Source organism: Symphalangus syndactylus, chromosome 2 (assembly GCF_028878055.3).
Source record: "Symphalangus syndactylus isolate Jambi chromosome 2, NHGRI_mSymSyn1-v2.1_pri, whole genome shotgun sequence".
In the NCBI taxonomy this organism is placed as follows: domain Eukaryota; kingdom Metazoa; phylum Chordata; class Mammalia; order Primates; family Hylobatidae; genus Symphalangus; species Symphalangus syndactylus.
Window position 1 is genome coordinate 131804599 of NC_072424.2, and position 12593 is coordinate 131817191.

Sequence of the window (12593 nt, forward strand, 5' to 3'; positions counted from 1 at the left end):
TAGTCCCAGGGTATTAACACCAACGTGAGTCTTTTATACAAAGGCAGATGTGCAAGGGTTTGAAAGCAGAATTAAAGCGCTGGAAAAGTGCTACCCCCACTGCTTTCTCCATGACCCTTGGAGCATGAAGTTCAGGGAGGGGAGGATGAGAGAAAGAATCAAGGGAAAGGAAGCACAGAGAGTCGTACAGAGATAAGAATGCAGGTTAATACACTTTTTTTTTGTCAGTATTGAAGGCTATAATGCAAAAGAGTGATTTGCTCAAGAAGTGATTTTAGAAAGATTTACATGGCACTGATACAAACGTTCAATGGAGTAAAAGGAAACAAAAGAAAGAGCTGAGACATTTTTATAATGACCTAAATCAGTGCTTCTGAAAGTGTGGTCTGTGGATTTGTGGGGTCTCTCAGACTCTTTCCATGGATCAACGAGGTCAAAACAATTTTAATAATAATTCTAGAAAGTTACATGGCTTTTTCACTATATTGTATTTTTGCACGAATGGGGCATAAGCAATCATGAGTTCAACTGCTAATACCTTAGCAGGAATCGAGACAGTAACCCCATGGCATACTAGGAGTCACTGTACTCTTCACAGACGTGCACTCACAGAAGAAAAACACGAAAGAAGTTCCACTTTTAAAAATATAATTAATGGATCAGTAAAGTGTATTAATTGTATTAAATCTTGGCCCTTGAGTACATCTCTTTAAATCTGTGTATGATGAAATGGGAAGGACACATGAAGCTTCTGCCACAAACTAAAGTAGAATGCTTGTCCCAAAGAAAAGCGCATGTTGACTGTTTGAGCTGTGAACTGAACTAACCACTTTTTCCGTGGATCACTATTTTTATTTAAAGAATGACTGAGGCCGGGCACGGTGGCTCACGCCTGTAATCTCAGCACTTTGGGAGGCCGAGGCAGGCGGATGACGAGGTCAGGAGATCGAGACCATCATGGCTAACACGGTGAAACCGCGTCTTTACTAAAAATAGAAAAACAAAATTAGCCGAGTTTGGTGGCGGGCACCTGTAGTCCCAGCTACTCAGGAGGCTGAGGCGGGAGAGTGACGTGAACTCGGGAGGTGGAGCTTGCAGGGAGGTGGAGCTTGCAGCGAGCTGAGATCACGCCCCTGCACTCCAGCCTGGGCGACAGAGCAAGATTCTGTCTTAACAAAATAAATAAATAAAATAAAATATAATATAATGATAAAGAAATGTTTTTATAGAGCTCTCAGTTTTAATTTCTACAGTGATAGACTGTGATAAAGATAACCTAAATAAGAAAAGCTTTTTGGATCCTCAATAATTTAAAAATGTGTAAAGAGTCCTGAGACTGAAGCATCTGACAACTGTTTATCTATTAGAAAGTGATAAGGGGCTGTACTAGGGTAATGGCAAACCTCTGTAACTGGAAATTGAAGATTAAGATTTGAATAGAAATGAGGTTCCAGATTTTAGAAAGACATTTAGGCTCATGTATCATTTAAACTAGTTGTTTTTGGATAAATTTTCAAAAGAGTTGATTTAGTTGGACCCTAGATACTACCTTCAGGCCCTTAAAAGAATCAGGTCCTTTAAGGACGATTCTGTACAGTTAAATATAGTGTATTATTTATAATAATTCTTCTTGCTAATTTCTTGGCCACATACAACAGGATATAAAAAGCCAAACAACAAAGGATAGATTCTTTCATATGTGTGTAATCCTATAAACCCTCTTTGAAATTGATTCTCATATTTTTATTTTACAGAAAAGGAAACCAAATATCAAGAAGTATAAGTAATTTAGTAAGTCAGAAGGAAGTAAATAGTTGAGACTGGATTTTGAACTGCTTTTTTCTTAATCAAAAGTCCAGGGCTTTCATCCACTTTATTCTAGATGCCTTTGTTTTAGGTTTATTGGGTAGAAGTTGGTGCCAGGAGTTTTTCGCTTTCATTTACTTATTTATTTTTTTACCATGCAAATAAAGAGTGCCTATTCCATTTTACTTGATATGTATGCGGCAATCCAGTGATCAAGGATAATATTGTATGACAATGCATTTGCATTCTCATTAGCTATGCACATTTAAATGTTAGATAACATAGAAAATATCTATAAACAAATACATAAAATGTTCCTCCAATGAAACCTTGGATGTCCCATTTTTCTGAGCTTTAAACCACTGTAATTGTTTCCTGCATAGTATTTATGTTTGTGTTCCTCATTAATAGCCATTAATCATGTGTTCCATTAACAGCCACTCTCAACAGAATCAGGACTAAGCTATTAAAGTAAGTGTAGGATGATGGCAATTCTATGAATAACTAAGCCAATAGATGTTGAAATTCAAAGAAGAGAAGTGACTTTTAGCACTTTCCTGGGATTCATCCATGCTATGAATAAATATGTTGCTTTGAAACAAATAATTTTTGTGAAAAATGTTGCATGATATGGGTTTGATAGCAAGTTTAAATCTAAATTGATAGATAATAAATTATTCTTGCTTCGAATAGAAAGCCTGGGCTAAGCAAGAAGCATCAACAAAAAGATATTTCTATTGTACAGATTACATATTAAGGCTCAATGAAATAAAAGATATGTTTGGGATCAATACTGTATAAAATAATTATGTTTGTAATAAATTGACTCATTTATTTGCAGTCCGTCTCCTTTTATGAGAGACTTGAACTTTCACAACAGACTTCAGACCAATTGAGTAGGAAATGAACAATTATGGAGGAAACGGAGAACATACCATAGGGAAACTCTGAAATAACAAAAGCTTGAAATTGAGGTGCTTTTATACTACATATTAAGTGGTATTAATTTATTATTTCTGGAACAGTTTTTCTCTAGGTTTCTCAAGGCTGTCAATATATTTGAAAGAAAATTAAATTTGTTCTGCAGCTTCCTGAATTGTATATTAAATGGGTGAAAGATACCAAGATATAAATGTTAAACAACTTAAGGAAGGACATGCAATGATAATCAGAATATTCTATATTCAAAATAGAAGGATAATAACTATCCTCAGTGAAAGATGATGAAGACCAATAGAAAATGAAAAAATCAATCTCAGCTGAGAATATGAAGCACAAAGTTCAAGTCCTGCTCTAGAGAGCAATTACATTTTTCTACAAAACAGAATAAAAAAACAACTGTTTCTAGAAAAGGGCAATGGGAATGGGGTTGCTCTTTGCCTATAATTCTAGAAGAAAAGGCATATGGCTAGTCCATAAGTCTATACATTTAAGTCCTGGTTGGTTGACAGACTATATTGAGTCAAAAAGGACAAAACATCTTCATTAAGGTTTTCCCATAAAGATGTTTTATTTTCAAACTGTGTCATTAAAAAAATCACCTAGATTATTTTATTTTTATTTTATATTATTTTATTTATCACCCAGATTGTATATCTTTTATGCCATTATCTGGGTATAATGGCAGAAAATATATGCTAATCATTTTTTCAACTGAATTCAAATATTATGCACATGCATATTCATATATATTTAATATAGAAAGAAACACAGAGAGTGAGGGAGGGAGTCCACTATGTATTAAGTACTGTGTTAGTGAGCAGACCTCCCTGAGGAACCTTATTACAGAGTACAAAGCTAGGAGAATAAATAAAGTATATTAAAAAGTGCATACAAAAGATGGCAGAATCACCATTCCAAAAGATCTTGGTGGATAAGAATCATGAACTGGATCTAACAAGATATAACTTAAAAGTAAAAAAATCTATAGTGTTGTACTGAGCTCCCTCCAAAGCAACTATAAATTTATAGGAGGTGAAACATATGATTCACCAGGCATAAGAAGAAAGTTTCCGTAATCAAAAATAATTGTATCCATCTTTTTAAACTCCAGCCCCTATCACAGCACCTGGTCCAAAGCAGATCTTTAGTATTTGTGGAATTGACTTGGATTGTGTTTAGGAAATTTTGTCATTGGTAAACCTAAGGAGAGTCAAGAGAACAACATGACCAAAAAATAAAACTAAAAAAAAAAAATGGGACTTTCATTGTACTGGTAGAAAGATAAAGTTTATAATCTGGCTTAGTTTTTTTTGTTGTTGTTTGTTTTTTGGTCAGGGCAAACTTAGGTCATTATTTTTAACACTGGAACTGTAGTTTCAGAGCAGATAGACAAACTATAATGAGAATAGACGAACAGCAAGGCCACTGAAAGGACTCAGAACTACATCTTATAAGAAACAACTGAATGATGCTAATGTTTAACTTGCAAAAGAGAATACTCAGTTGATTTCAAATATGTGAAATATAATGGTAAGGAGTTATCACTTATTAAGCAATTACTATTGCAATGTATACTCATTTAATCCTGCTAACAGACATATGAGGTAAATATTACTAGCCTACCCTCGCCTTTTTTTAAGTAATGAGAAGACTATCATCCTGTAGGGTAAAGTAGCATGTCCAAACTCATACAGCTACAAAGTTACAAAGCTGATTTATAAAATGATTTGACTCCAAGGTCAAGAATTATTACACTGTATCTTGTCTTCCACATGAACTAAGCACAAAGGAACTGAATGCAGGCAGACAGATTTCAGCTCAATGTAAGAGAATTGTTACATTACTTCATGGAAGAATATATTTTAAGGTATTTTTGTTAGTCTCTAGGAAATCTCTGTAACATTTTACTGTGTAAATTATATGCTTTAATGTAAGAGGATAAAAATAATACTGAACATTGGCAAAATAGCCTATAATTAACCGAGTTTACCTATGAGTTATCTGTTTCTAAGATAAATGCCTAAAAATAATATTGGAATTAAATGTTCCTTTCAAGATCTTCCCTCCCTGCTCCCTGAGATTGCAGTTAATTTTTCAAGACCAACTGGGGACATGTATTTTCAATGTTTATGGTTAAAATATACATACATGCACAAATATATACATGTACAGAAATGAGAATTACTTCAGAATTGGTGTTAACTTTAGAAAAAAAAAAAGACCAAGAACTTACTCTTGGTATTTACAAATTTATTTCTAAAATAGAAGCACTCGTGGACTTAGAAGTAAGGTATAAAATTCAAAAACGTATCCATGTTTCTCAAAGATCTTGTTGTAGGCCACTCTAATTCCATATATTATGTGACTTTTCCTAGAATTTTTACACTAGAAAACAGACCGAATGCAAATTTTGTTTGGTTTTAACAACCTTCTTCTCAGAAGCATATGTCTATCGAGGAAGTCTTCAGATAAAAAGGATAAACAATTCCAAACAGGTCTATGAAATTTAAGATGTGAAAGATCAACATTATCTTTAGTTGACTTTACTGGATGCCACAACCTTCTGATTTCTGTAACCACTTCTTATGCCTCTTCCCCACTGAAACAAAATCAGAGGCAAACAGAGCTTCACCCTAGAAATTGGGGAAAATGAGGAACAGGTTTTCTGCACAAAAGTTTATTTGTTTCTCATTTCTTTTTCAGAAAATAAAGGATCGCTGTTGTTCCCAACAGGTTTGTAGGGAAGAAAACTGGAGAAACATTATTACCTTTTCTTAGATGTTGGCAACGGAGGCAACAAGGACTGCAAAAGAAGATTGTGTGTCCCCCATTCCTAAATAATCAAAATTGGCAGTAGGGATGGAAGAGCATTGGGGTTTTAGGGCTGTTAGGGTTTCATCAAGCCAATGTATTCCCTGCCAGATTTTAAGGAGAAAAAGGCGCTGGAAAATTGAGTGATGTTAGCCCCCTTTCTTATTTTTTACTGCTGCCAAAGACTAACTCTATCTCTCTCCCCAACCCTTCTCTCCATCTCCCTCCCTTAGATGTGTTTGCACAGAAGAGTGCCCAGTGAAGAGACCTACTCCTTGGATCGCTTTGCGCAAAATCCACCCCTTTTCCCTCCTCCCTCCCTTCCAGCCTCCGAATCCCGCATGGCCCACCCTCCCCTCCTGCAGCGGTGCGGGGCAGGGGATGAGCCTCTGTGAACTACTAAGGTGGGAGGGGGCAACAGGCAGAGGAGAATGTCAGATGCTCAGCTCGGTCCCCTCCGCCTGACGCTCCTCTCTGTCTCAGCCAGGACTGGTTTCTGTAAGAAATAGCAGGAGCTGTGGCAGCGGCGAAAGGAAGCGGCTGAGGCGCTTGGAACCCGAAAAGTGTCGGTGCTCCTGGCTACCTCGCACCGCGGTGCCCGGCCGGCCGTCAGTACCATGGACAGTGGCGCTGTCCCCACGAACGCCAGCAATTGCACTGATGCCTTGGCGCACTCAAGTTGCTCCCCAGCACCCAGCCCCGGTTCCTGGGTCAACTTGTCCCACTTAGATGGCAACCTGTCCGACCCATGCGGTCCGAACCGCACCGACCTGGGCGGGAGAGACAGCCTGTGCCCTCCGACCGGCAGTCCCTCCATGATCACGGCCATCACCATCATGGCCCTCTACTCCATCGTGTGCGTGGTGGGGCTCTTCGGAAACTTCCTGGTCATGTATGTGATTGTCAGGTAAGGAAAGCGCCAGGGCTCCGAACGGAGGGTTCAGCGGCTTAAGGGGGTACAAAGAGACACCTAACTCCCAAGGCTCAATGTTGGGCGGGAGGATGAAAGAGGGGGGGTAAACTGGGGGGACTCTGGAGGCGACCACGGACAGTGATTGTTATTTCTGTGAGAAAACCTACTTTTCTATTTTTTCCTCAATTGATAAAGAAAGAATTCAAAATTTCAGGAGCAGAGAAGTTGCTTTGGTAAAAAACTACAAAGGTCTAGGGGTGGGGGGCGGGGGGAGGCTATAGCATAGTCTTAGATCTCTTCCTTATACAGAGCAAAGAGGGCTCTTGGCAGAGTCCTACACTCAGTCCCTCTGCAGGAGCTATGGAAAGAGTAAGTTGTGAATAATGGGAGAGAAATTCTAGTTAGCTTTCCCAAATTTAGTTGGGGCCGGTGTGTGTGTGTGTGTGTGTGTGTGTGTGTGGCAGGGGGAGCAGTCTCAAGTCTTCTCAATTCTTTAGAGATGGACCTTGGCAACTTTCCTACTCCTGCTGGTTTAGTACTTCCCTGTACCACAACCCCACCCTTTCTTCTCCCCTGCCATAGCAGCCCTTACCCAACTCTTCCTTCCATCCTGAGGCAACACTAGGTAGAGGAAGTTTTCCTAGCATCTCTCCATGGTAGTTTTCCTCTGTTATAACAAACATGACAGCTGTGTTACCTAGACCAGTTTGCCACTAGTAGCTTCAGATCGCCTAAGTCACAAACTGCATCTGGAATGGGTAGGTTAGTTCAGGAGAACCACAGGACATGGCTGTATTTCAATGCCTCCACAAGTTGGAGCTAATTAGGAGTGACCAAAAGCATCATAATTCCACATTAGAAACTGCAGAGACTCTTATACAGGAAGTTGTGATGGGTGCTCTAAACAAAGTGTTCTTATCAAGTAAAATTAATTCAAAAGAATTGTGGTCCACTTGCTGTTTACCCAGATGTTCCAGGTATATTTGGCAGAGTGTGGAAGCTCTCAATATTGATTGAGATTGATATTGATTTTGTTGGTGTTGATGTGTATATTCAAATACTACATGTGAATGTGAAATGCCATATATCTGTTTTTGTTAAAGAAGATAAGTATTTTAACACTTTAAAATAGCTCCTAATTCGAGGGTTTTTTTTTTTTAACCAGGGGTATGTGTATGTAGGGAACATGGCATTTTCACATTTAGTTACAATATTTGTTTCACCTATTCAGCAAGTATTGCAGGTTTCAGTGGAGCTCTTATATCATTTAACAATGGCTCTCTCCAGTAGGCTTTCATTATCAAGGTGCTGCAAATTGCTTATAAGCAATTCTTTCTACTCATCTGTCTGATTTCTTTAATTAATGATTTTTAAAGAGTAAAGCTAATTTTCCTGATCTTTTGATGAGGAATAAGATAAGTGTTGTCTGTAAGAAAAGAGCACCATCTATTGAGAGGAAGGCTAATAACAGAAGGAAAAATGCAAGAAGATCAATGGAAGAATTTATTTTTAAAAACATTTACTTTAAGTAATTCAGTACAATGATTCACACTGAAGATTAAAAACCAACTTTCATTTTGCAGTTATGACAATAAAAGTTATAATTAAAGGCCTGCTTTGTGAAGGGAAAATATGTTTCTCATTTTTTCTAAAAGAAATTCATAGAATCATAAACTAATTAAGCTAGAAGGGACTCTAGAGATTACCTATGCTAAGTAAATAAACTGAGGCACAGAAAATGTAAATTATTTTCTCTAAGAACAGATAGTTCATTAATTCAGTGCCACTAAATCTCTCCTAGCTAACATAATTTCTTTTTATTGTGCTGGCAAATCATGATTTGAGTTAATTCGACTATTAGGTTGACAGAGTGGGTTGATATAGCGATAATAACTTGGGAATAACAAATTATCTCCAAATTCTGTATGAAATCCTGAAGGAAAAAAGCATGAAACAAAAATTACCAAAGCATCTAGAATCCTGCCATCTGAAACATAATATTTTATTCCCTTTTATTTCTTCTTGGTATTTTCCTTCCTCATTTTTCTACCCTTTAGTTTATGCTTTGCAATACAGAGAAAGCCAATAGAGTGGCAACTGGCTGTGAAATGAGCAGATTGGTCTTATTCCAGTGTAGAAGAGGTTGCTGGTTGGGTGAGTTAGTTTTAAAGGCATTACCTCTGGCCTCTTGTTGACTTGGAGAAACATGATGACACTGCATCTTACTGAGAACATGATATCGTGCTTTATTCTCAGTACTGAAAGTTCTTACAAAATGCAGTACTATTTGAAAGGTCATCCCAAAAACCCACCTGTGGCAGGCTGAGTTTTAATTGCAGGGTTAGGTAACCCTCTTGGAATGTGACTGTGAAACAGAAAAATGGGCAAGTTAGTGACAGATGAAGCGACAGGGAAAGCATCTGGGGATTGAAGCAAGTATGTCTATTTAGCAGAGAACATTTAACTGACTGTCTCCAGGCTGCGGTGTTTAAACTAGAAAATGATCAGTTCAGGGATGTATTGTCCTTGCTAAAATGCTGGATATAATGTTGCATCTATTAAGTATTGAGGAGGAGAAATGTTCACTTCTTTCCCTATTTAAAATTCAACAAATGCTATTGAGTGATCAAGTAGTTGCAGTTTTCCGATTATACTAAGGTAATATTTATTAAAATTTTTTAGTACATTGAGCGAATCATGAGGCTCAGATGACTATGGCGACAACAACAAAAATAACTGCTAACATGGACGCTGTGATTAACTCTTTGGTTCTGTTTGTAACACCATCATCATCATCCCTTCATCAACAACATTATTAAGTAGTATCACTTAAATGAGATTCTTAAACAGGGCTGCTCTAAGGAATACAAGGGAGGAAAGGAGAAACTGTAATATGTTCTAAAGATTTTAAATCCAGATGTTAAGTGATAAAAATGTTATCAGTAACTGTCACCTGAAAGCTTTTTTGGTTTTAAAGAAAAATAATGCTTGGAGAATAACCTTATGAAAATTACCACAAAGATTTTAGAAAATATGATGAAAATACTACAAAAAGTAGCAATCACTTAATATGGGATGCTAGTATTTCATTGTCAAGAACTGTGAAGAATAAAAATCAAAACAAAAAGTAACAGCCACCGGAGATGTTTCACTTTTGGGAAAATATTTAATAACTGAACCAAACTATAGAATTACCCATAACTGCAAAAACTAATATAATCCCAGATGTATTTATGTTGGGAGATTCTTTTTCCAAGGTTTGTTCATGTAGCTATGAACATGGTATGTACAGACACTGTTGAAAAGTGGAGGGCTAGAAACTTTGAGATTTCTGTGGGCTGCATAAACCATCCTTTCAGTAAATTTCCAATGAAGAGTGCCAAGTAATAGTACCTTCATTTTTAAGACTATTTCTTAATGTGGTTAGATAAATTCTCAATATAACTAATTATCAGAGAAGAGCATTTAAATACATGCAAGATGTTATTGTCATTTCTCCTTCCTAGCAAGTATTTCTGATTTTAGAAAAAGTCCTGTAAGCTTATACTTGTTCTATATACTAAATATTTGATTCAGGTTTAAATTTAAAAATGATCAGTTATACTTGATTGAAACAGAAGTACAAGCTTTTAAACTTAATCCAGATTTAGGTAGCTACAAATTAGTGAACAATAATGTTTTATCTAATATAAGGATATATATAGTGTGTGTATATATATAAAGTCACACACACACATATATTCGAATCAATTTGAATGCATATATCACTAAATATGATCAGTAATTTTCAAAAAATAGATAATAGTTTATTTAGAAATTCACTTTTTTAAATTCACTTTTTTAAAACCCACAAAATATCCTAATTAGAGGATGGATTTAAAGTGGAAAACACTAAATAAAATTCAGTTCTCAATTTAATGGCTTACATTAAAAAATACTAACTTAATTGCATGCCTTTCACTTAGTAAGGGAGGGCTCCTGGTACCTATTACAATTTGAACTTTAAGTGCTATTTTCCATATAGATACCAATTCAGAGAAGAACAACTCTTCTTCTGTGTCTCCTTAACACACTAAATTGCTTTTACTTTCCTTGGTTGTAAGCTGTGTCTTTGTCATTTGCATGGCATTACCAATCAACGCATTTCCTATATTCTTCTCTCTGTCTTTTCTTTCTTGAAAGAATGACCTGTCTGATATTTTATGAAACATCTCCAAAGATAAAAAATATATAATTACAAAACAATTCTTCCCTTAAAGAATGGATGGATAGATAGATAGATAGACAGACTGAAACAGTTGAAGTCTCTTCTTTGCTCCTAATACCCTCCTTTCACTGAGACTACCACTGTCATAAATTTAGTGGTGAGTATTCACATGCATGTTTTTAAACATTTACTACATATGGAAACACATATATATATATGGTAAACATTTGGAAACACACATACATAGTAAATGTTTTTGTATGTTCTCATAACGTTTTATAATTGGTATCATATCATATGTTTAAGCTTAAACACATAATTTCCCTAATTACCCCAAGTTGTTGTAGTTCCAGTAGGCCAATGCTAGAAACTAAAATAAAACCAACAAACAGATTTGGAATACAACATCATATATAAATAAAACCAACAAACAGATTTGGAATACATCATCATATATAAATAAAACCAACAAACATAAAAGAAAACAAACAAACATTCTGGCCATTAACTCTTCTGAGTACTTCTAACTGATCTTATTAAAAAAAAAATGTGTTAAAAATTATTTGTAAAAATGTATTTGCAAGCATTTTTCTAAGCTAATTGTTTTAATTAATATTTAGGTATAATACTCAGAAAAAAACCTCAGCTACTGCTGCAAAAAAATAAATCAGTTAATAAATTTAAATAAAGCATAATTTCTCTACTGCTAAGAAGAAAATAAAAATAATTAATTGGTGTCTGTAGGTATTCAAATAATAAATGCTGACAATATTTACTTTGAGATTTTGAACATCTAATAGGATCTCTTACATATAAAAGTTGAAAATATCATTTCTCCTAGGATTCCGTTTAAGGAGGTAGTTGAAACAGATATTTTAAGGTCAGCAGCAAGAAAAAATAAGCTCATTTTGATAAATAACATACGACCATATGAGATTTTAAAATGTACTAGTGGTGGTCAGGCACTGTGGCTCTTACTTACAATGCCAGTGCTTTGGGAGGCTGTGGCAGGTGGGTCACCTGAGGTCAGGAGTTTGAGACCAGCCTGGGCAACATGATGAAATGCTGTGTCTACTAAAAATAAAAAAATTAGCCGGACCGGGTGGTGCATGCCTGTAATCTCAACTACTTGGGAGGCTGAGGCACAAGAATTGCTTGTACCCGGAGGCAGAGGCTGCAGTGAGCCGAGATCGCGCCACTGCCCTCCAGCCTGTACGACACAGTGGGACTCCGACTCAAACTAAAAAATTAAATTAAAAAAAAAGTACTAGGGGTGAATACCAAGACTAAATGGTGCATGTCGTTTTAAAATACAAGAATTCCAAGTCTTTAATCCTCACTAAGTTTAATGTTTATCTAACTGAAATAATTACCTGTGACAGCAGTCTTCGAACTTGTTTTTAGATGTAGACACTTATTTCAAGAACTTGGGACCCAATATGTAAAACAGATCACAGAACAACTGCCCAGATGTAACCTGTTGTGGCCAAGAGCACTGCTCACCTTGCATCCCCGTACCACCCACCAGTGCTGTCCCCAAGGGACCACCATAGAATTTCTAGGGCTCCACCAGGCAAAATTTGAAACCAATGTCTTTCATGTTGTTTCATATCCTTTTCGTGCCCACCTCATGTCCTTCACCTTGCCTTCTACCTCAGCCATTGATATGGCAGTCAGTTTTACCCAAACATAACTGAGTAACACTTCATCTTGGCTGCATCAAAATCACTTACTTTCTGCCCTAGGGCTTCTCTATTGGAGTAATTGCCCTCCCTAGGAATCAGCCTGGTACCCACAAAGGCACTATTTGGAAGTTCAGGGAAGTTCCCTTGACCAGGAAATTGAAGCCTGTGGACAAATGCTGCCCTTGCTCCCCTCTCTCCTCAGGTGCACAATTCTGAGGTGCCAACTACA

General features: G+C 36.6%; 1 protein-coding gene across 5 annotated transcripts in view; it reads left to right on the forward strand.

Annotated features, from left to right (window-relative positions):
- The first annotated feature begins 5871 nt into the window (after window positions 1-5871).
- OPRM1 (opioid receptor mu 1) overlaps window positions 5872-12593 on the forward strand; it is an 86470-nt gene continuing 79748 nt past the window's right edge. For 3 of the 5 annotated variants that reach the window (XM_055267728.2, XM_055267757.2, XM_055267738.2), the window contains exon 1: window positions 5897-6466. In XM_055267728.2, the coding sequence (XP_055123703.1) occupies window positions 6177-6466 (290 nt within the window). In that variant the 5' untranslated portion in view covers window positions 5897-6176. Of the gene's footprint in view, window positions 6467-12593 lie in introns of all 5 variants that reach the window. The other 2 variants (XM_055267744.2, XM_055267752.2) reach the window with 1 other exon arrangement.